At 38.6% G+C, this 23,893-nt stretch overlaps 1 protein-coding gene across 3 annotated transcripts in view; it reads left to right on the forward strand.

Annotated features, from left to right (window-relative positions):
* The window catches only part of PPP2R5E (protein phosphatase 2 regulatory subunit B'epsilon), a 138,967-nt gene that overhangs the window by 65,834 nt on the left and 49,240 nt on the right, over positions 1-23,893 (forward strand). For all 3 annotated transcript variants that reach the window (XM_054567458.1, XM_054567460.1, XM_054567459.1), the window contains exon 3: positions 7,411-7,607. In XM_054567458.1, coding sequence (XP_054423433.1) covers positions 7,411-7,607 — 197 coding nt within the window. The remainder of the gene's footprint in view (positions 1-7,410; positions 7,608-23,893) is intronic.

The raw sequence follows: 23,893 nt of genomic DNA on the forward strand, positions 1-23,893 counted from the left end.
TATTTTAGGTTCTGATGTTTTAAAAAAATTGATACTAATATTTAATATATAATGAAAGATAGCCAACTGCAGAAATAACACACTGAAGTAGAAAGAGTACTGTAAACACATTTTAGGAAGGCATTTGTAAATGGTTTAGTAATAAAGTTATGTTGTTGTTTCGCTATTTAAATCCCATCCCCATGATCACAGTGGGGAATGCAGTAGGTCCAGTGGGGGAATGCAGTAGGTCCAAATACCAGTCAGTAATGAAGCTGCATCATAATGACCTAGGGGGTTTTCAAAGTATTGTAATTAAAATTTTTTTGGATATAATTCTTAGGGCTTTAATTTAAAATTATTGAGTCATAATTGGAAAGACCAAGGAATCTATTTTATTTTTTAAATGAATGTATTGGGGTGACATTGGTTAAGAAAATCACGTGTAGGTTTTCGGTATGCAGTTCCGCAATACACCATCTGTATATTGTGCTGTGTGTTTACCGCCCCAAGTCCAGGCTCCTTCCATCACCATTTACCCACCACTAATTACTGTCTTGTAGCTCCCTTCACCCCTCCTCCCCTCTGGCAATCATCATACTTTTGTCTGGCCAGGAGTCTTTCTTAGTTTTCTTTTCTTAACCCCTTCACCCTTCTCTCCCAGCTCCAAACCCCTTCTTCTGACCGCTGTTAGTTTGTTCTCTTATCTGCGAGTCTGTCTCTGTTAGTTTGTTTTGTTCATTAGATTTCCCATGTAAGTGAAATCATATGACAACTTTTCTTAAATAAGTAACTAACCGTGACAATTTATATATATCCCCAGTGGTGGTGGTGGTGGTGGAGGCTGTTAATTGCTATTATTTATCACAATCATCATTGTCATTACTGTTGTTATTGGTGTGGGCTCTGGAGTAAGACTTCCTGGGTTTCAATACCAGCATGAGTCCGTACTAGTGGGACAGGTTGGGCAAGTGACTTAGATGTTCTGGGCCCCAGTTTTTTTTCATCTGAAAAACTTGGATATTAATAGTAACTACTTATAAGGTATTTTGAGGATTAAAGGGGATACTGTAAACCAGGAGCTTAATACAGTGCATTGCAATAGAAAATGTTCATTATATCATTGTTGTTTTTTTTATGTTGCAGTAGTGGTCCTGGCCTTTTCTTCCTCTCTGTTAGTTGTTTAATTAATACTCACACCTTGGCCTCATTCTTATGCTATTGTTTTATCTGTGTAGCCATTTTATGAAACACATTTTAAACCTTTAAAAGAAGTGTATGCTGATAATCAGCGAAGTGTTTTTCCATTTTCCGAATAGATTGGAAAGAGTTCTAAACGCAGCTAACTCTACATTCATTTATTTATAGTTGAGGCCAAGAAGGAACGCTTTCACTCTTGTAGATGTTTCCAGGGACCTTCCTTTGCCTGAAAATGGAAAATTTTCACTGTTAGCTTTAAATAATCTAAGAGAGAAAGAATTTCAAAGGTGAAGGAGATGAAAGAAGGATTTTAAAGTTATTACTTTCAAAAAAGTGGTTTTAAACTGTGGCCATGCATTGAAATCACCTGGAACACCACACCGCCACCATCAACAACAAAAAACATTTTTGAACCTTCTGCTTTGAATACAGTAATAAAGTAATTGGGACGGTCAAGTTTATAATACTTCAGCTAACATTAATTTCTTACTTGCTTATTTACATGGAAGTATATGTGTAATCATGTTACACTTGGCTACAGTTCATAGGATATGAAGCCTAATTTTATTATTTGATTCATTATAAAGATTTATAAGTGTTTCCTTGTTCTGATGAAATATTGTTGATTTTATCTGTGATTCTTTTGGGTATAAAAAGCAATTCTTAATAGAAGCACAGTTCCACTAGTAAAGTAGAATTCTTTTTAGGTTTCCTGAAATATGTGCTACAAAAAGTAGTTGCCTATATCTGTGTTTAGAAGTAAAGTTGGTGGCAAGGGTTTGGACAGATAGCATGGACAGACAATTAGGCATTTTACCATATGTGCTAGCCTGCTATGCTTCAGTCCTTCAATGCTAGGTCAAGTTAGTATCTGGTACTATGGGACTGGTTTTCTATAAATGTAACTTCATACTACCTTTGCAAGTAAAATTCTCACTGGCTTTGTTGAAGTTTTGGAGGGTCTTGTGAAGGACTAATAGCATATGCATGGACGAGGATTTATATACCGTAGGGACACTTCTAAGGATTGAGGTGGAGTGGATTGGAGATCACATTTATATGCTCAGTCTGTGCTGGTACATTTATTTTTTGTGAGAGTTGGAGAAATGGATGTAAAAGGGCTAATAGCCTAGGGCATTTTCAGGTGAAAAACATTGTTAATTTAGAAGGATTTTATTTCGGATCTTTTGAATTGAGATAACTGGTTATAAATTTTGTTCATGAGGAGCTCAAATAATGTTATTGCTTAGCTTCCAATACAAACATGACCACTTTTTAAGAAATATTTATTCACTCTATTTCCACATACATTTTAACAGTCTGTGTGTAAATAAGTTACCAGCCCACATCTTTTTTTTTCCCCCCCCCTTTAAAATTATTCTGCCTTCTTTCTGTGATATTATGGCTAATAAATATAAGGATGTGGGCCTTCTCTCTTGGTTGGTGTACTTGCAGGTGTGAATTTAACATTCTGATTTTCAACAACTTCAGGTGACTGAAGTTTCAGAGCACCAAATCCAAAGGACACCGGGCTCATGTTTTATTTCTTCTACCTTTGCTACATTTTGCTTTGCAAAATCCAGACTGAGTCAGGCCCCAAGGGAAGGTGGGCTGATACTGGATTTATGATCATGTGCCCAAAATATTAGATGGGATGGAATAATGGAAGCTGTGGACTGGGGTGGGGAGGGCGATGAGCTTCTCTGTCAATTAAAAATGAACAAACAAATAATAAACAACCAGTCCTCAAAATCATACCGAGGGTGAGGGAAGGTGTGTGTTTGTGGGTTTGTGTTTGTGTGTGAGGGTGAGGGGAGGTGTGTGTTTGTGGGTGTGTGTGCGTGCTTGCATGGTGCACATGCGAATGGGGTATGCTAAAAAAGTATGTGGTTCTGTTGACTGTTACTTAGACACAAGGAGAATCTCTCCTAGGTGAATTTGTATCTTCCCTCTATTGTTAAATTCTGTGTCCGTTTTTCCATTACTTGTGGCGCTTGTAAATTTTAAAATTACTTAGGTATGAACACCTTGGAGGCAGGGGTAGTTACTTTCTGTAGCTTATTGATGAAAGTTGATGAGATGCTGGGAGATGGTAATAGAAAAGGCATGGGGGAGAAAATGACTTACGCTAAAAAAAGAAAGAGAAGGACAGTTGAGTGAGAAATATAGCCACCAAGTGGATTTATTACCACTTAGCACTGTATTCTTTTCTGGGGTGAGAAACATTTTCTGAAACCAACTTAATTTTAAGGGTTGTTCCAAGGCAGTAGACTCTGACCTCATGGGATCTTATCAAACTGCGATAATTGGATCAGTTACTCTTCCTTTTAAACAAATACTAACATTGGATAGATGGATTGTTTTGCTAATAACTGTCATTGTATTACATAACCACTAATTGATTCCTCATTATTTATGGTTATAGTTTTGTGGGATCCCTCTCTTGGGCACAGGGATAGCCTGGTAGGCCAGAGGTTTCCATTTGGAAGAGAGACAACATGATCGATCATTCACTACCTGGTCTGCTTTGGGATTCTAACATGACTTTTAATTTTTCTAATTTACATTTATTTCTAAGTGTCTGTAATTTCTTTTTTTTTCCCTTTAAGTTGCTTCAGAAGTTTTTAGATTTTCAGGTAGATTTGGGAGATGGTAGCTTTGAGTTGTTAAAGTCTGGTGGTATTCATTGCAGCAGAACTGTACTACTGCCTGTCTTCCCTGGCCCGTGTGGCTCAGTCAGTTGGAGTATCATCCCATTGACTTTAAAGGTCATTGGTTTGATTCCCTGGTTGGGGCACTTGTGAGAAGGCGGCAGCCAATCAATGTTTCTCTCTTGCATCCATGTTTCTCTCTCTCTCCCTTCCTCTCTCTCTAAAAGCAATGAAAAAAATTTTTTCCTTTGGATACGGATTAAAAAAAAAAGGTACTGCCTGTCTGAGTTCTTCTTTTTGTCATTTATGAGATTTTTCTTTATGGCCTCGTACCTGATACATTTTATAAATTTTTCTTTACAAAGAATATTTGTTTCTGCCTCTGGGACTGGTTCCATAAACATTAAACTTTTATTATTGAAACCTTCTGAACTATTCAGAGTGTTCTTTCTCTGATCCTGGCTTGCCCTACACTTTTCACATTCTCCTTTTTCAAATACCACTGACCTAGGGAGAGGGGGGCAAGGAGGCAGGGAGCAGCCTGGCTCTGTGGGGCATTCAGGGGCCCAACTTTACAGGAGGAGCCTTTCCTTGGACTGGTTAAGCTGGGCATCCTTCAGCACTAATGAAAATTTAAAAAAATTGTTGCTGTAAGGGAATTGGCTCTTTGAGGAAACCTCTCCCCCTCTTTTTCTTTTGGTCAGTCTTGATTACTTAAGTTGTTTAATATAAGGAGAGGAAATCAGTTTAGGAGAATTTAGTCTGTGAAAAAGAATGAAACAAAGCTTACTGGAGAATGGGCCAGAGAGGAGAGAGAAGGGTTCAGTACGATCCTTTATGAATGGGGCATGTTGGAGATTCATTTGTCACTTTCCTTCTGCATCCTCCCTCTCCTCTTCCCTTCGCACATACCCTGCTCGATGGAATATGGTACATTACTCTTGCTTTCTACTGAGTTTGCAAGGTCGTGAAGGGTGTAGACCCTGGAGCCAGTCTGCCCGCGTTTGAATCGTGCCTCCGCTGCTTGTTAGTTCTGTGACTCTGGGCAAGTCACTGAATCTCTCTGTGTCTTGGTGTTCTCAGCTATTAAATTGGAAATAGTATGTACTATACTGTTTGGGGTTGTTGGGATTAAATGAGATATAATATGTGGAGGTCCTTAGCATAGTACCCAATAGAACCCAGTAAATGTAAGCTATTATCATTGTTCCAGTAGGCAGATAGTCTGTTTCACATTTGTCTATGACATTACATCAATTTGGATAAATAAAGAGTAAATTTCAGCTGCCTAACATTAAAAAAGGACTGAATTTTAACTGTATAAATTTTTTAAATAACCAAATAAATGAATCTCCTGAATATTATTGCAGTGACCACAAAGATTAATTGTGGTTGTTGCTGTTGCAGTATGGTTTGCTTTTTGGAGAAAAGGTTATCATTTATGGATGCTTTCCTAATTCCTGTGTGCTGAGTTATGGAGTTTTCCATGTGGATGGTCTGGTTGTTAAGCCATACTAAAGTTATACTGTATCAAAAATAAGGTTAATTAAAATTTCCCCTGAAGATTTTAACTTTAATGTTACATTAATAAACTTTTTCTTGCTCCCTATAAAGCATCAAGACTTCCAATCAGCGTTGAGGTATGGGGTCTGATTGAGAACTTAGAAAACTTTAGTAATTAACCACGGTGGTCCTGTGCATGTAATTAGCCATTGATTAAAGGTACATAGTCATGTTTATAAGCAACTTTCTTTAGTTTTTGTTTGTTTATTTTTTAACAAGTAGGTAACAATCAAAGAGAAAACTTGGTCTGACTAAATTTAGGTCTAGTTTTGCAAATGATTAAGTCTAGGGGCATAGAATAAGACATTCTCTCATGGCTTAACTCAGCTTCCGTAGTCTTTGACTGTAAGATATTGTACATTGGGCCTTTGGGGACCTATAGGGGTGGTGGTGGGAGGGGAAACTCATTGGTTAAGAATGATTTCTAAATTTATAACTTGTTTTTGTCCAGAGTAACAGTGACGCTATACCTTCAAAAATACTACTACTTCTTCTCTCGTATCTTACCTGGTAGAGAGAAACCCTATGTTTTGAGGGGTCCCACCCACTCTTACTTAGGCTTACCCTAACGTCCACGTCAGTAGGCAGTGTTTTGGGGGAATTATCCGTGAGGGCCTGAAAACTTGGGCTAGCACTTGGGTTGTGGGATGTGTGAGCAGGGGAAGAGGGTTGTGGAGAGGAGTCACGTGGACCCCGTAAAGAGGAGCCTCGCCCTCACGCCCTTCTGGGGCTGCTGGTGCTATGAGGTGGGTGCTGTTAGCCGTTGCACTAAGTGCAGGGAGCAGGGGTCCCATGCTTTGAAGCTGCTGTCAAGCATTTACTGGGAGGCTCGCAACAAAGGGTGCAAGCTTGTTAAAGCCCTCCATGAGTAGTATAAGGGAATATGGGAGTGTGGTTAGAGACACAGGAACTGTGCCCAGCTCCATAGCTCATTCATTGTGGATCCTCAATGATTATCTCTAATTTTCTTTTTGGAAAATAGAGAATAGTAACATAATGCCACTTGCTTACCTCTAAAAGTGTTTTGAAGATTAATTAGTTAATTGCCTTGGATGAAGGCAGCAGAGTTTACTCTGGTCATCATTTCATTGCCTTTCTAGGGAAGCTACAGCTTGGAGGAATAAAATAATGGAAAGAAGGTAGGAATAGAATGGTGTCTGCAACTTCATGTGTTTCAAGTTCAACTATAGATGAGGTTTCCATTTTAGCTGGGGAATTGTAATCTAAACTTTCTAGCTATTTTTTAGAAATAACACAAAACCAAATGTCTAGCCTGCTGTTTGTGGGAAAAGAATAGATGTTTGTTCTGAGAACATATTGATAAAGATGTTAGTGGTTTTCTCCCACTGTAAGGAAAGAAGATGGGTCAAAAGAGAGAGCATAGATTTATTAGAGATTGTTACTGTCTCAGTGCTGATGTGCTCTTTTGAGAGAGTTGGTTTTACTTCATTTTGTTGACTTTTCAAGTTTGTTTGACAAAGAAACTTCATAGATATCAAGCCAAAACAAAACAAAAAAATATAAACAAACATACACACAACAGTTACTTTAAATACCAAGGATGTCAGCATGAAATTAAAATGAATCAACTGACATTTCTGCTTTGAAATTTTTTGGTAAAACTAATTTAAACCAACAGTGAAAACTTCTGGCTTTTACCTTATAATGGGAAATTTGACCTTTTTCAGTGTTTGTGGATTAAGGATGTTGATTTTGGGTTGTTTTGGGTTAAAATTTGCTTCAACTCTCTAACGGCTCTTGGGATTTTGGTCAATCTTTGGTGTGGAATAACAAATGCTGTCACCTGTGTTGGTATCATGTAGCTCTTCAAAGACAAGGTCTCCAAAGTAGTGGATATGGTATCCCCTCCTTCCATGTGTAACTGTTAAAAAAACACTGTTGTCATGTGAATTCTTTTTTTTTTTTTTTGAGCTTGCTTTTGAAATAACTTTCACAGAGAATTCCTGTTACCTAGAAATTGATGACAGACTTACACCATTTCCTTTTTTTTTCTTAGACGTTCCATCCTCAGAGCAGCCTGAACTGTTCCTAAAGAAACTTCAGCAGTGCTGTGTCATTTTTGACTTCATGGACACGCTATCTGATCTTAAAATGAAAGAATACAAGCGCTCCACTCTTAATGAACTGGTGGACTACATTACAATAAGCAGAGGCTGTTTGACAGAGCAGACTTACCCTGAAGTAGTTAGAATGGTGAGTTTCTTTTTTTTCGCCGGGGACACTTTTAAGCACCTTCCATAGCAACTCGCAGGTGTATTTATTGCAGGAGTCAGGTCACTTGGAGGTCACCTCCACGAAGGAGAGCCAACCTTCTGAGAGCTAAGCACAAGTAGTCGGCACAGTACTAGAATTTGAAGAGCATTATTTTATGAGAATGAAATCCAGAACTTTTCACCTACAGCAACATTGGAGGAATCGATGACTTCAAACTATGAAGCCAAGACTGCCAGGGTATTATTGGATTTCTGGCATTGGGAAAAGAGCAGACACAGGAGAATCAACAAAACTTTTAGATCTGTATTTGAAAAATATTCAAGCCTGTTGGATGTCTTGATTTTTTTCCCTTCCTTATTCATTGTAGTATATTAGAAATGGCTTTATGCTTAACAAAATGTGATCTAGAGAATCTAGTTAAGCCTCTCTTGGCTTCATAAGCTAATTATTCTCTTTATACTCTTGAAATCAGGGGTGATGTCTTTGATTATTTTTGAACAGTGTCTTGCACTTTGTGTGGTTGTTAGGAGTTAAAGAAGAAACATTTATATTAGCATAATGCAAGTAATTATGCTCTTATTGAATCAATAATTATATTAGTTTTTCAAAAGCTGAGCTAAAATATGGTTTTCTGTTAGATTTCCGTGGGAGGGTGTCCTTCATTGGCACCCTAGAAGATCTGGGATCTATAGAGTGCACACTATTTGGGTGGGATGGGGTGGGGGACAGGGCTGGTCTACTAACTGGTGAAATTGTGCTTCAGTGACCCAAAAGAGTCACTGCATATTATCATAATATGAGGAACTGTGACTGATGTGCGAAGGTCATTTCAACACATCCAGTATATTCCTCAGATTCACATATGAGTGTATATTGCATTCGTGGTTAATTTACAAAAATATGGTACTAGAATGTTTAGTAGGTCAACTAATAGCATGTGGCTCTTGAGCAGTGGTTCTCAACCAGGGGCGGTTTTGCTTCCCAGGGCACTTGGGCAATGTCACAGCCAGCGGTGGCAGGGGTGTATGTACTACCAGCATCTCACAGAGAGGGAGGCTAGAAATGCTGCTGAACGTCTTCCGGTGCGCAGCCCCCGCACACAGAATTACCTGGCCCCCAAAGTCAGTAGTGCTGGTGTTGAGAAACCCTGCTCCAGAGTTTGCATGTTATATAACCTCTTAACCTGCTACTTAGGATCTTCTCTAGACTGCCTGCCTTCTGCAGAGGTTGGTCCCTGATTTTAACCTACCTGTGGGGCCTCTGCCAAGAGGTACCCACTGTTTATAACTTCCTTCTACATCTTTATATGGATAGTCTATGAAAATGTCAGCATATACCAGCACATATGTATAAATATTGTTTTTTGTAAACACAAATATGTATACACATTCTCTGTAACTTGCTTTTTTCACTTATCAATATATAATATATATCAGTATATATGAAGCTGCCTCATTCAATCTTTTAGCTCCATAATATCTAATTGTGTGGAGGTGCTATAATTTACTTAATCTGTATCCTGTGAATATCCTTGTATGCATCTCAGTGTGCTCTTGTATGAGAACATCTGTATATTTGCTGATTTGTTATTTATTTATTTATTTTTAGAGAGGGGAAGAGAGGAAGATAAACATCAATGTGTGGTTGCATTTCACACGCCCCCTGCTGGGGACCTGGCCTCCAACCAAAAATCCAACCTTCGACCCTTTGGTTCTCAGGCCGGTGCTCAATCCACAGCTAGGGCTGATTTGTTTTTTAATAGTCTTTCTTTTCTCCCCTGTTTCTGGTCCTTCATGTGTCAACCCCCCTACCCCCCAGCCCCATCCACTAATTTTGATTCTCCCTTTCCTTTCAGGACTGGGCTTAAAGTGCTACCACTGTTTCCTGAAAAGGTCCAGAGTCTTCTTCCTGAAGTTCCTCAGCAACCCACCCTTTTGGGTTGGGTTGTTTTTTCAGAAAATTAGTTCACTTGTTGCTTTAAAAAAAAAAATCTTTTCACACAGCTGTTTGATTTTTCTAATTCGAGTCTCAGCACTTCTAGGTAAGAAGTGCGTCTCATACATCTCTGTGGCCTCCTAAGGCCTCCTTGCTCAGGCCTACCTGAGGTTGTTTGAATGAGCAAATGAACCCATGTGAACATTTCAGACATTTGAATCACAATTAAGAGTGAATGTCATTGGATTCTACTTAGTTTTTAAAGCCAGTCTTTGACATAATCCAAAAATTCCTTCATTCTTATGAACCAGCTTGGTCCTAAACCAGCTTTGGTCTCTTAAAGGAGACCATTTTCTCTTCTCCCTTATTACCTCCCTCTATCCCTCTCATCCCACCCCTCACCAAAAAATTTTTTAAAAGATTTTATTCGTTGTGTGTTGAAAACCTGCTTGAGCCCTATCTTAGGAGGAGTTGAATCTGTAGCATGTGTGGTATTCTAGAGCATTAGAAAATGAACTTTCTATGAGGTAGTTTATGGTCTTCAGAGGAATAATTTATTTTTTTATATCATGATTTATGAAATTGCTAACTACTGATTTTACATGGTTCTTAGTCCGGTGTATTCACAAAGAAGGAGGTAATGTGGTAGAATAGAAAGGACTTTGGAACTACACAACCGTGGTTCAAGTGCCAGTTCTGGCCACACTTGCTTCGTCGCTTTGGATAGAGCCCTCCGTATTCATGTGGTGCTGAGAGGTACATAGGATTGGGGGAAAGGTGCTGTACATAGTCTCTCTTACCCTGCTCCATAAATACTCCACCTAAGTAAAATCACTTGTTTGTACATCAGCGTTCTTATTACCTTAGATACACACATAACCTAGTAAGCAGGGCATTTACCGCTCTATGAAAATGGTTGGAACCAAGTCCCCACTTACGGTACCCTCTACTCCCTTCCATTTTGCCCCTTCTGAGCCCCTTGTATATGGAAATTCTGGTGCTGCTACTGCTCACCTTCCTTATCTGTGTCTTACCTGCCTTTGGGCATTTTGCGAGGATTTACAATGATATGTATAAAGCTCTTAGAAGAGTCCCTAAGACACAGCAGACATTCAGTTAATCATATTATGTTTTGATGATTTTGTTATTAGATACTTGATCTGACAATTACTGGTGGAACTGAAGTTCCTGGCTGTGGACTGAAAATGATCTATTGGCTAGGTGTGTGGTATTCCATTGTTTTGGCGGTTCTCAAATTCTGTAATTCCAAGATGATCCTGCCTTTTGAACAGTCACTGTCCCACCTATTCCTCTTGCCTGTTGCTGTGAAATAAAATTGCTTCACTAGGATAAGTGGAGGAAATGGTAGTGCTTTTAATAAAATATCAATGAAGTGATAGCTAGGTTTTAGAGACCAGCATGGGTAGATGGCATATTTTGGTGTCAGCATCATTACCAAAAGCTTTTGATGCAACCTGATGGGACCTATAATTTGAGAATTGCTATTCTTATTATTCTTATTCTTATTTTCTTATTAGGGGAAGAAAAGAGTGACAGATAAAAGTAATCTATGAGTTGTGGAAGCCATTTTTAGCATTTAAATGAAATCTGTATACCACCTATAGGCTGCTAGAAATAAGAAAGAAAAAGCAACTATGTGCAAACAAAATAAAGCAATATAGCACTTAACTAACCTGAGGAAGAATGGTGTGGGGTAGTAGAAGAGCCCCAGACAGAGAATGTGGAAGTCACTGTCCTTATTTCTCATCTTCCACTTAACTAGTGGTGAGATGCTGGTTAAGTAATTTCCTCTCTAAGCCCCAATTTCTCCTATTGTAAATGGAGGGATTAATGAAGACCTCTCACATCCTTCCATCTCTGAAAACTGCCAACTCTTTTGGTTAACACAGCCTAAGAAATTTCTTAGAATGGATTCTGCCATTCTTAAACTTAACTTACAGACCATTCTTAACTTACAGACCATTGGTCAAAGTAGTTGCTTAGGAAGGTGGTTTGTTTTATGTATTTCTCGTGGGGTCATATCTGATGGGGAAACGAAAATCAGGACTTTCAGTTCCTTTAGCTTTGGCACATTCTGCTTTGTATCTTCTCAAGTGTCAGGCTTCTGTCCTTGAGGCAGTAATTTTACCACATGTCCTCATGTTTTCCTTTCGGTTCTGTTGCCATGCGTCCACTTGAAAGATCTTTTAGGTTTCTGACTCTCCCAGTAATCTTGCTGTGTATTTTGGTATTCTTTATATTCGCACATCTTTGTTTTCAAAAATGCCTCTTGGTGATAGTTCAGATGTGAGCTGAAATTGCATTGGTGAAGACATCGTTTTGGTTAATTCCAGGTAATGTTTACGGAATGACTTAGAACCCCACACTTTCACATTTTGATAATAAAAACGGGCAGGGCCCTGCTCTGTCAACAAGCTCGCAGTCAGGTAAAGAGGATACGCATGGGAACAAATAAGATAATGTCACATATGCATTAATACAAGGTGAGGAAGGAGTAGAAAGAAAGGGTGGTTAACCAGAGGTAGTTAGGAGTGGTGAAGGAAGGCTTTACAAAGTGAGTTAAGCCTCAGTAAGGTATCAAAGGTGAATGCGTGTTTTTCAGGTGGCTGAAATAGTGCCGAAAAAGAAAATTACGTGATAGAAAGCAATTCCCCAACCTCATGATATAGTCAGAGAAACACAAAGAGTGCCGTTTTGTTTCAGTGTGGGTGCGTGGGTGGGTGGGTGGGTGTGTGTTGAGTGGGAGGTGGTAAACGGTGTCAACTGAAGGTGAAGATGCTAGCCAGATCCTGAAAGAACCTCACAGATAATGGATAACCACTGCAGTTGTGTGACTGACATAGATTTAGAGTCCTACAACAGTGTGTTAGAGAGATTGGAGGGGGCGGAAATGAAAGGCAGAGAGGAATTTATAATATTGGGGGGTTGCTGTGTTAGGTAAGTCGTGGAGGGTGTAAACCAAGCACAAGTGTGGAAGTAGAGAAAGAGTGGACAGGATGGCATTTGAGACTAACTTGGGAGGTAAAATTGAAGCCACTCAGCGTTTGTGGGGATGTTGGGAGTGTGAGCGGAGGCGGGGTCTAGGATAGCTTTGGGAATTAGGTAGTTTGTGGTGCTGCGGTCTGAGAAAGGTACAGTAGGAGGGAGAGCAGATTCTGGGTGGAGGCTGAGGAGTGGAGTTTTGATGTAACTTGCAGGTTGATGTAACCTAGATGTGGAAAGCTGGAAATATTGGTAATTATCATGATGCATGCGAGTAGGGCAGGAGAGAAAAACTCCCAAGTGATAACAGGGAATCGTGATAGGCTACTGCAGTGGCACAGGTGCGAGCTGGTGGGTTGAGGAGCACCTGAGCTGTGAGAAACTTGATGATGATAGATAATGACTGCACATACAGTGGTAGAATCTTGGCTATACCTTGATTAGAATAGAATCCTGCCCCTTCTGTCCTGCAGAAAGTATACTGTATGCACTGGTGTTTGCTGTTATTACTTTTGGATTTTCTTGGTTTCAAAGTCTGCCCCCCTCCTAATCTGTGGTTAAGTCTCTATATACTGCAAATCTTAAGAACATGTGATTTTCCAAAGCTAAGTAGTATTAAGATAAAATATGTTGAACAATTTTTTGTCTTTTAAAGTCTTTCCTTGTGTCCTTTATGTTGTTTCTTAGCCACCATTAACTGTTTTTCCCACTCTCAAATTATACCCTGTCATTTGGTTATCTAAGTGCTTTATCTTTTATATATTCTTTGATTTAACTGGAAATCACCGCTCTGGTTAGCCTTTTAATAGAATAATATGGTTTTGTAGAAAATTATGAAGTCGCAATTAATGTCGCAGCATCTGCCTACACAGGTGTGCTTTGTTAACTTCACGACATACTCTGTTGGCTGAAGGACAGATAGTTCCTTTTTTGTAAAATAGCAACTATCTAAAAGTAGCCTTGGGAACGATGGGGGAAAGATGAAATTTCCATTGTTCATCTTCTTGCATCTGATAAAGAATATAAATATACATCCTGGCCAGAATTTGCTTTGGAGGTGACTCCTCAGACCCAAAGGAGATGAGATCTGTCAGTGTCGGCCTCTGAGGGGGCTGTGGCGTGGAGGAGGTAGGCTGCTTGCACTATTGGAAATAGAAATGAGAGAGATCGGTGTGATATCTGGGAACAGCATTTAGAAACTGGAGTTCCTGGAAAATTTTGAGGACAGGATAAGTCTAAAAAACCTAGGTCCTGAAAATTAAATGAGAAAGAATTCCTTGGTACTTAGGAAAGAATAGAAGGTTATGACAATGTAGATCACCAAAAGACATTTTTAGAATGAAATCAGGAAGAATTCGCTGCTCAAGGTTAGGAGCAGATTGTTACCATTTGTAATTTACCAGAGGGTAGAGAAACTGGCAGGCACTTTGTCCTTTCCTTAATTACCGTCTTTAACTATCACACTGTGCTGCTTTAGTTAACGTTCATTTAGCCTCTTAGGGTGTCCATAGATTGGCTTCATGGGGTCAGTGGACCCTCTAATGTTCACTGCAAAGTTTTGTGTGTTTTGTGTGTTTTTGTGGTACGAGTGCAACTTTTGAATCAATTTTCAAGGACATCTCCTACTTCAAAATGATTTAAGCCTGATTTTACTATATGTGCGATGCTCTGCTAGGCACTGCTTTGTTGGAAAATATAGGTTGAGATTGAAGTTCCCTTTTATGATAGTATCCAAAGATTAAAAAATGAAGTTGTTAAAATGATTTCACCAGTGAAACCATGTGGGTCTGGCGTTTTCTCTGTGGGAAGATTTCTAGTAGTGAATTCAATCTCTAAAATACGAATCTGACTCTTCAAATTTTCTTTTTCATCTTGTGTCAGTTTTGGTAGGTTATAGTAGTTACACAGTTAAGCCTTGTAGTCAAATACTTAATCCTTAGAGGTTCCTCACAAATGTGTGTCCTAATGATTCTTACGTTGTTTTCCTGCCCTCCCATCGCTCTCGGTACCTAAGAGTGCATGGTAATTAGAGGTGAGAGGGCTGTGTCGTTCAAGGCACTCCGGTCCCACCTCACCTGCAGTCCTTGAGAGGATCCTGTTCCCTAAGTTTATGTGCTCCCACCATGAGAAGCAGGCAAGCTCTACCAGCAGCCGGAGGCATCCTTAGGTTGCTTGGTTAGCCTGAATTCGCAGCGAGGGAGTTGGATGATTTGAACATTCCTCTGTTTCCATGATGGACTCAATCCTTGGAAGCGCTTATGTGTGTACAGTCCTTTTTTCCTTTTTGCTGTCCTGCTTGGGTCTGTCCTGCTTGGGTCAGTGCTGTAGACAGAGAGAGCTGGGCCCGGTCCTGCTACTTACTTATCTGTGAACTTAGGCGATCTTAACTGTCTTAAGCTTGTTATCCTACATAACTTTGTAAGGTTGCTGTGGTGTCATTATCATCAGTATGATACCACCTCTACTTCTGCTAGACTTACCTTTTTCTTTAGAAAGATTAATCAGTTTTTCTGGTTACAGTGAAGTCTTGCTAGCCTGAAAGCTTTTCTGTCTCTTCAAGGTGACTTTCCGTATCTTTTTTCTGACAGTTGGTTTTAAACTTTAATTCTCTGTGGGAAATTTTTTTTTCTTGTTTTGGAGGATCCTGTAAATCTGCATGTGTCTCTGTGTATAATTACATGTACATGGGTACATATACTGTCCTTAGTTAACCTAATTAAGTTTTCCTAATATTTCCCCCAGTATTCATGTCCCTACTATATTAATAATTTATATAACTAATATATACATCTGTCATGCAAACATTTTATCCTGTGGAATCTTTCAGGGATTTTAATGTGTTTAGTTTTTATTTAAGTATTGTAAGGAGCCGGTTTTTACTCCGGAAGCAACTGAGCTAGTCATGATTGCTGTTTGCTTCATTTACAAGCTGTAGGCCTCCTGACTTCACTGCTTTGCAGGTTGTTCAAAGTCTTCAATATACTTAAAATTGTTTGACAGCTGTGACTTGTCTAGCACTGATCTATCCAATATTGTTACTTCACTGTAAGGACAGTATTTCTATCTGGCCCCTCCTGTTCCACGCTGGCAACCGTATTTTGCAGAATAAGTTACAGCACTGTATTCTAGTTCTGGTTTCTTTTTTTCTCCCACCTTTTAATTTAATCTTGAAACTGAAAATATGATTATAGGTATAAGCAATACTTTTGGAAGAATCTATCAAGAATGTGGGTGATAAAATGATTGGGAAACATTGCCTATGCAAGTGGGTCTTGGATAATTCTAGCACTTGATGCTACTTTATATGGTTCAGCCACCTCTGTACTGAAAAGAGACAGAGATGAGAGACAGACGGATTTATTTCTCGGTTGATTCTCTCAGGAGAAAAAGCTGGTTACACCACAGTGTGAAAAGGAGAAAATGTGTGTCCTCAATGTGGAGTTCTCAGAGACAGTAACGCTTAAAGCAAGAATTTGGCAAGAAAACAACGAGCAGGTCATTTTCAGGAGGGAGGTGGCTCTTGACCAACGAGAAAAGCCAAATTTGATCTGGAGATGAAAACATGAAATGAGCTCTCCAGTGACTTCTGCAGAGGAAGTTGCCTCTGGAAAGTGAGGATAAGATAAAAGACTTGTAGAGTAAAAATGCCTTTACAATGATGAATAGAGAAAGGTGGGGGTTGGCCAGGCAGCGGAGGAGAGGAAAACTGGAAAGACCAGAGCCCGGGGCGTGTGTGCAGGCTGGATCAGCGCCGGGAGAGAAGGGGTGACACGCGGAAGAGAGGATGTTTCTGAATAAAAGCAGGCCTGCTTATAATTTCTTGGTAAGCTGGAGAACAGGTTTGTTTTTTAATAAAATGGACAGGCAAGCTCTGTTGGAGAATATGATGTTTTCTGGCCCTTCAGAAATGTAGGTGACAAACAGAGAGTGGGGGCTAGTCAGACAGTGTTAGGTACTCAAGTGGGCTGCTTTTAAATGCTGTGGAATCTCCCTTCCCGTGAAGGTAAGGCCTTTGTGAAACTAGGGTGGACCACTCTGGAATGATGTAGGCCTAGGCCTCTCCCTTCTGTGGGACTGTTGGCTTTTTCTCTTAGAAAAGTTGTTAAGCTTAGACAATAGAGAAGGTCTGGAAAATTGAGTTTTGTATTTGTACTGACATCAGGTATTAGGTGGGTAATCTGTTATACCCTGCTCTGGAAAGTAGGAGGGTTTTATCTGGGGGATAAAATAGTTGGAAGGCAATGATCTTTAAATGCATATTTAAAGTGGAAGCTAGCAGGGCTGGAGGACAGTTCTGTCCCTAAAGCCCTCTCTTGGCTTCTTTCGGAGGAATTTACATCCACACTCCAGCCCTTCTCCCAAGATGAGGCTGGTGTGCCTCGGCGAGGCCCAGGGGGGAGGGTTGTCCGGCCTGCCCTCCCTTGGAGAGGCCTAGTACTTGTTTTGAAGGAGTACTATCGGGTAGGGAGTAATGTTGTCTGTGGTCAGATGTCATTGAGGTGTGTTTTTGTTTTCATTACTCACCGGCCAGCTCAGGGCTTTTTTTTTTACTAATGAGAAGCCACAGAGACAGAGATATACACTGTAAGGGACAGTGACAATTTGGGCAGCACTTCCTGTTTGTTTTTGGTGATTTGGTGACAAATAAGAATACATATTCAATAGCCAGAAATGTCTTTCAGGGGCCTCAAGTGTTTTGGACAGACATTCTTGTGTCTTTTAACTCAAAATACAAGAGATTTTAATTTTCTTTTAGTATTAGCTGATTTTGAGCCATAAAGTGGTCAGAACAGATGTTACAATAGATGTGTTCTCAAAAAATCCCTGTATTGGTACTGCTTTATCAACTTGTGCACTTTGGTCAGTACACACATCCCTTAATTTACCAGCTTTAGTACTTTTTAGGACCTACAGTCGCTGCACAATGAAAGGTAGCAAACACCTGGTGTGACAGCCTGGCCGGTGAGTGGGGCCTGAGTGCTCCGCTGTGACCGCCTGCCAAGCGAGGGCCTGCTCCGTATTTATACTCAGTGAGCGCTGGGGCTGTTGCAGTGTTTACACCTCTGTCCTTGGATTCCAGTATTTAATATCAACAATCATCACTTTTGGATTCACTGCTACATTTCCAATTTTGGAGACAGTACAATATAGTTGTTTCTGTGTGTGAAATATTATTTCCCTGTGATGGTTTTTGTCTGGAGATAACAGGCTCTAGAGAGAATTAATTTAACGTTACTGTCACCATTGCAGCAGGTAAAAAGCTGTCTTCTGTTTTCAGCAAAGGTTAATCTTGAAATAGGAGCCAAGTGGAGTGGAGGATTCATGGTTGGAATTTGTGGGTGATAAGGTGGGGGAGGTGGGGTGTGTCTAGATTATAGAGGGTTTGGCAAACTAACGAGAAGAGGTTAGACTCAATCTTGTAGGCAGCAAGCGGGAAGTTGCTAAGGTTTTCGAACAGGAGAAGAAATGTAAATGATATTCTTTTTCTTTCTGTAAGCCCCACAAAGAAAGTCTGTACCCTTCTGCCAGCGCCCTTAAGGAGGTTTAGGCTGGCAGATTTAACCCAGGATGGCCGATGGTAGGGGACTATTGTCCTAATCTTGTCAAATGGAGGCAAAGGAAGAGGAAATGAAGACTATGTAAAGGACTCCCCACCTGCTAGATTTTTTGCATGCGCTTATCGAAAGAAAAACCTGAGGGGGGGAAAATCACCTGTAGTTTCATTATTTAAATTCAATCATTGTTCACATTTTGGCCAATTTTCTCCTAGTTTTATTTTTTTATGAGGTTTCCCCCTAAAATGAAAAAAAAATAGATGTACTTAACATGCAATGCAATTTTAAGAACAGTTCTTACTTATTAGGCAGTGAATGAATGCTCAACAAATTCAACAATTCTATACACTCATATAACCAAACCCCAGATCTAGAACATTGCTGTTACCCAAGAAAATTTCCTTGTGCCCCTTTTCTTTTTCCCTTGTTAACATATTTTTCTAATCTTTATACACACATACACACACATGCATGTATGTGTATAGAAATAAAAATTCTGGATTCTTTTTTATTACTTCCTTAGGTTTATGATATAAATATGCTTTGATGCTGTTAAATATCTTTTTAAAACATCATTCTCATGGCTGCCTAATATGCCACCATGTGGATGTACTATTGTTTACTTAACTGTTTTCCCATTTTGAGACATTTACACTGATTCCAAATTTCCATTACTAAAATTAGTGCCACTATTAGCACCAAAGAGACATTGTGAAGGAATAAATAACACATTTCATTGATAAGGTGCATAAAGAAGGTAATGGAAAGGAAGAGTTGAAGAAAACTCCAGAGGTTTAGACAGAATTGAGAAGGTGAGAATAGAATTCTCTTTTAGGGGGACATGGAGGTCAAAAAGGATGAGATTGATTTTGACTAGATTAAATTTGAGATCTTGTGAGATGTCAGAACTGCTCTGTATGTAACTGGAAGAACGGAATTAAGACATTTATGTGGCTTAGAAACAGAAGTTATAATAGAAAAGGTGACAGAAAACTGAGTATTGAGAGTATCATGCCAAGGATCCAGCCTTGCTCTACCTTGAGTTCTAGTGCCAAGATAGATATCTATGTATCTATATATATAGATCTATCTATCTGTCTATCTATCTATCTATCTATCTATCTATCTATCTATCTAAGATTTGTTTACTTGTTCATTGGGTGAAATGATGACTTTGAGGCATTCATTTAACTTCTCTGCACAGTATGCAAAGATCCAGAATGTGCTTTACCTCCTATTTTGTTTCACACTGAGACCTAATGTGGTTGATGCTAATTCTGAGGACAAAAACTGATGAGGGGTCACTCACATTACCTTGGCTAAGATTAGAGCAGCTGCCATTTGGTTTTCTTGTGCTTCTTCTGGATTCTTCCCCACCAAGATGGGATTGATATATTTGCATAAGAAAATTAAATTATTTGAATTGGCATAGAACAGAAGAAATAATTTAATAGGACATAATCACTAACTTTTGAGTAAATAGGGGGAATCGAACACTTGCATACGTTTACTACCTTTACCTCCTGAAATTACACAAAAATTACTGGAATGAAAACTCACAAGAGGAAAGCAAAGTGCAGAGAAGACCTCACAATCAACATTTTGGAAACTAGAAAGTGAATGAACTATAGCCTCTACCTTGGCCGATTGGAGAAGGCTGACCCTAAACTGCAGCAAGGAAAGTCTGGAAGTAGCCAGCTCAGCACATAAAGAAGTTCAGAAAGATACCGTTCCAAGGAAGGGTGCTTGGGGACAAAAGGAGGAGACTTGATGGAAAGTTCTTATGAGAACTGGCTGGCACCCCCGATCCCACCCTACTCCACCCAGTCAGGCAGCCAGGTGACGGCGTCTCTCAAATTGCAGCAAAAAACCTAAAGGTTTACTCTCTCAGGAGGCTAAACTGGAGGGAACCTCGACTCAGGGACGTTAGGCACAGCTGAGAGCCGTGGGCACCTTTCTGAAAGTAGGGGGGTACATGGAATGGGAACGTCTCTTCCTTTCAGTTCCCAGATCTCTTCCTTGCCTGTAGTCAGGAGACATAATCCTTCTCTAGAGGGGAGAAGGCCTAAAGACACGGATTAAAGGAGGGCTCTTGATGGGGTGAGAGGGCAGTGGTGGTAAGGAATAGCCCAGCTGGTCTCACACTACTCAGCGTTGACCTTTTCCACGGAGTTCGGATTTTAAATATGACTGCATGTGGCTCTGTAAGAGCACAGATTTTCTGGGATGATGCCTCTCTCCTGACACTATTCTGACATTAATACTCTCAATTAGTTTTGCCTATTTTGAACTTTATATAAATGTGCAAGGAGGGGACTCAATTCAAATGTCTTCCTCTTTCTCTTGCACCCCCTCCCAATTTCTTTTCCTGCCTTTGTGACATCTCTGTCATCGGATGGGCTTGCAATAGGAGCAAGAGCCCTTCATATACTTTCTTTTGCCTCCTTTTAAACAAATGATGATGTATTTCTCAAAACTGTGCCTTGTATTTACATTTGATTTGGATTCAAATTCTGTTGACTCTGTTCTTGATCTCTCGTGGACAGATTTCTTTCTTCCATACAGTTGCCAGTGCTCTGATCTTTCTAGAAACTGAATGCCTAAAGCAATGATTTTCAGCCTTTTTTGCCTCACGGCACACATAAACAAATTAATAAAATTCTGTAGCACACAAAAAAAAATACATTTTTTTTTTGCCAATCTGACAAAAAGTATAATTTTGATTCATTCACAGCAGATGGCTTTTGTTGTGTTGGCTACTGTCACTTCTTTATTTGACAGTCTAAGGGAAAAGAGATGCCTGTCCCTGATTGAATAGTTGGGTATTTTACATGTTTTAAAAATTCTTGTGGCACACTGGTTGAAAACACCTGGCCTAAAGAGATCAAATTATTTTCAGAAAAAATTATTATATGTTAAATACAGTTACACCAATTGATCATAAGAATTACCAACCAAGTATTGCTACCAGCAGCATCAGTAATAACAATGAAAACAGATGTTTTGAAAGTCTGTATAAATATGTACAGTGTATATACCTAGTAAATTTTGAAAGAATACTTGATAAAGGAAATACAAGAGAAAACAATGACATCCCTGTGAGTTAGGAAAATAGGACAGGCTCAAGTTCCTATTACTTTAATCTTGTTTTTTGAATTTCACTGCCTGTTTTCAAATTCTAACTGGGCAATATAAATTTTAAACTTCCTTTTTCTTTGGTTTCTTTACTATTATTCCCTTTCTTTCACTGATTGTTAAGTATATTTTATCATTTTAAGATGTTTCTTCTGTCTCATTCAGAAATCAGCTTTAAAAGAATAGCTGCTATATTCTAGATTTAATATAGATTTAATCTAATATAGATTTAAAATATGACAGTGAATGTGTAACAGTAAGGTTGTAGTCATTGACTTTAGAAATCTTGTAAATCTTCTAGATGTCCAGATGCTGTGAAACAAACCTCACGACTGTCACAAGTGTGTGTTTCTTAGTCACATGTAAACAATGCACTCTGTCTTTGTTTCTGGTTTGGTGACTATTTTCTCACAAAGGTGGTTTTATGATAAAAGTGTGGACAGACTTGTTGAAGTGCTTGACCGACCCTATGTATCATAATATCTTAGTCCGTATTGTGTTGTTGAGACCTGTAATTATGACAAAAAAGGGCATTGTGGAGATTGTTTTGGCTCAAGGAATCATACTCAACTCAAGTGAACGTTATGTGTAATAATAACTTCTGGAATGTCTTGTCTGAAAATTTTTATTGTATAGGTAATATTACACAGCAGTGACAGTTACATATTATCTTAGAGAAGAAAGTTAGAACTATAGTGGATGATGGCTCATAATGTAGCAAGTTATACTGATCCTCTAATTAAATTTCCGCTCTTTGCAATAAGGTCTTTATGTTAAAATAAGGAATTTTAATGGATTCACAAGTTAGGATAACTTTTAGACAGCCACGTATATTCACATAGATGGTGAGTATTAAAAAGAGATTATATACTCAGTCTGAAGTGGAAACTACAGTAGATTTATTGTAGTAATTAAAACATGTAGTTTGGCTTTAGAGGCAAATTACTTTTTGAACAAATTGCCAGTGAATTAAATTAAGTTCCTAATTGAAAGTTTAAAAATTTTGCCATTTGTTCCCTAATCAGAGCATTAGCTTAAAAGATACTTATCTGCTCTGATTCTAAGTCTCTTGAGCATAATTACTGATGCTTTGGAACTTTTCTTCTTGTTTTTATTTATCAAGTTTAGAAGTTTCTTTATTATTGGGATCATTAAGAATTCTTAAATTTGGAGTTACCAAATGTAACTTGATATTATACATATGTTGTTGTTTATTTATGACTTTTATGCTATAAAACAAATAATGTAGCAAGTTATCTAGACAAATTTTATTCAAATTTTAATTGTTATTCTTAGAGTTTTAATATTTAATACAAATTCTAGTATATTTGGAAATAGTCTGTCTTTAATATCAGACTTATAGCCTTAAAGTAAGTTTTGCTTATGTTCACATTTTTTGTTTTGTAGCTAATTTTTAAAAAAGATTTTATTTATTTTTAGATAGAGGGAGAGGAAGGGAGAAAGAGAGGGAGAGAAACACCAGTGTATGATAGCCTCTCATGTGTCCCCTACTGGGGATCTGGCCTGTAACCCAGACATGTGCCCTGACTGGGAATTGAACTTGCGACCCTTTGGTTTGTAGGCTGGCACTCTATCCACTGAGCCACACCAGCCAGGGCTGTATCTAATTGGTTTTAAATGTTGTACCCATGGTAAATGTTGATGAACTACTCTGAGATTTTCCTATTTTGTTTCAGGATTTAATTTTACCATATCTATTTAAGATGCATCTATTGAGCTAACACAAAATACCAAGAGAGTTATGCACGATGACCTAGTTTCAACATTGCAGCTCAGGAACTACTTGGGTGAAGTCTTAATACAAATAATTCTAAAGGAATAATGACACTTAAATTTGCTTCAATGTTCTCTAACATCATTCATTTAATCCTCTTTTGTTAGAAAATTTACTTTTTAGATGCAATCTCAAGAAAATTGATTTTATAGATTTGATGTCATTATATTTGTATTTACAGTTTTCTGGTAGTATTACATAATTGTAAAACATTAGCTTCACAGATAAAAGTTGAACTAGTTCATCTGCTTTTATCCCAGGAATACAGAAACATGACACCTAATCATCTAGAAAGTAGGATTGTAAAGCACACAGTTGATTTAAGTTGCCTTCTTATACTGTAAAAGTGCTCCTCCAGTCACATTACATGTCCGGTTTACCTAAGCCTTAAATAATAATGGTGCTAACAAATATATAACAGAAGTTGAAACTATTCATTTAATATTTTCTTTTTATAACTTTCACTGTATTGTCCTTACTCTCTGTTCAGTGTTAATCTTGGTAGATATTTATGAGTAGCTTACTAGATATTAGCTACATTCTGTTCTTTTATAGTTTGCTAATCATTTTTCTTTAACAAGAACAATATGTCATCAAAATCATGGCTAAAATTAGTAGTTCTATGGAGATAAACAGACTGGGAACAGTGAGTTGTTTTTTTCTGTAGTAATTTAAATAACTTTAAAAATAGGAAGAGTTGTATTTTGATATTGCAAGTCAAAAGTTACAAGTCGTTTGTTTAGTCAGAATCTGATGAAAATGTACCTAAACCTTCTTTCTCTTTTGTTAATTGGGCCAGGCACCTGAGAACCTTTTAGTTTCCTCTTTCATATTTGGCCAAG

The sequence above is a fragment of the Pteronotus mesoamericanus genome, unplaced genomic scaffold (assembly GCF_021234165.1).
Source record: "Pteronotus mesoamericanus isolate MK-2021 breed Mesoamerican mustached bat unplaced genomic scaffold, CSHL_Meso_final contig_182, whole genome shotgun sequence".
Classification (NCBI taxonomy): Eukaryota; Metazoa; Chordata; class Mammalia; order Chiroptera; family Mormoopidae; genus Pteronotus; species Pteronotus mesoamericanus.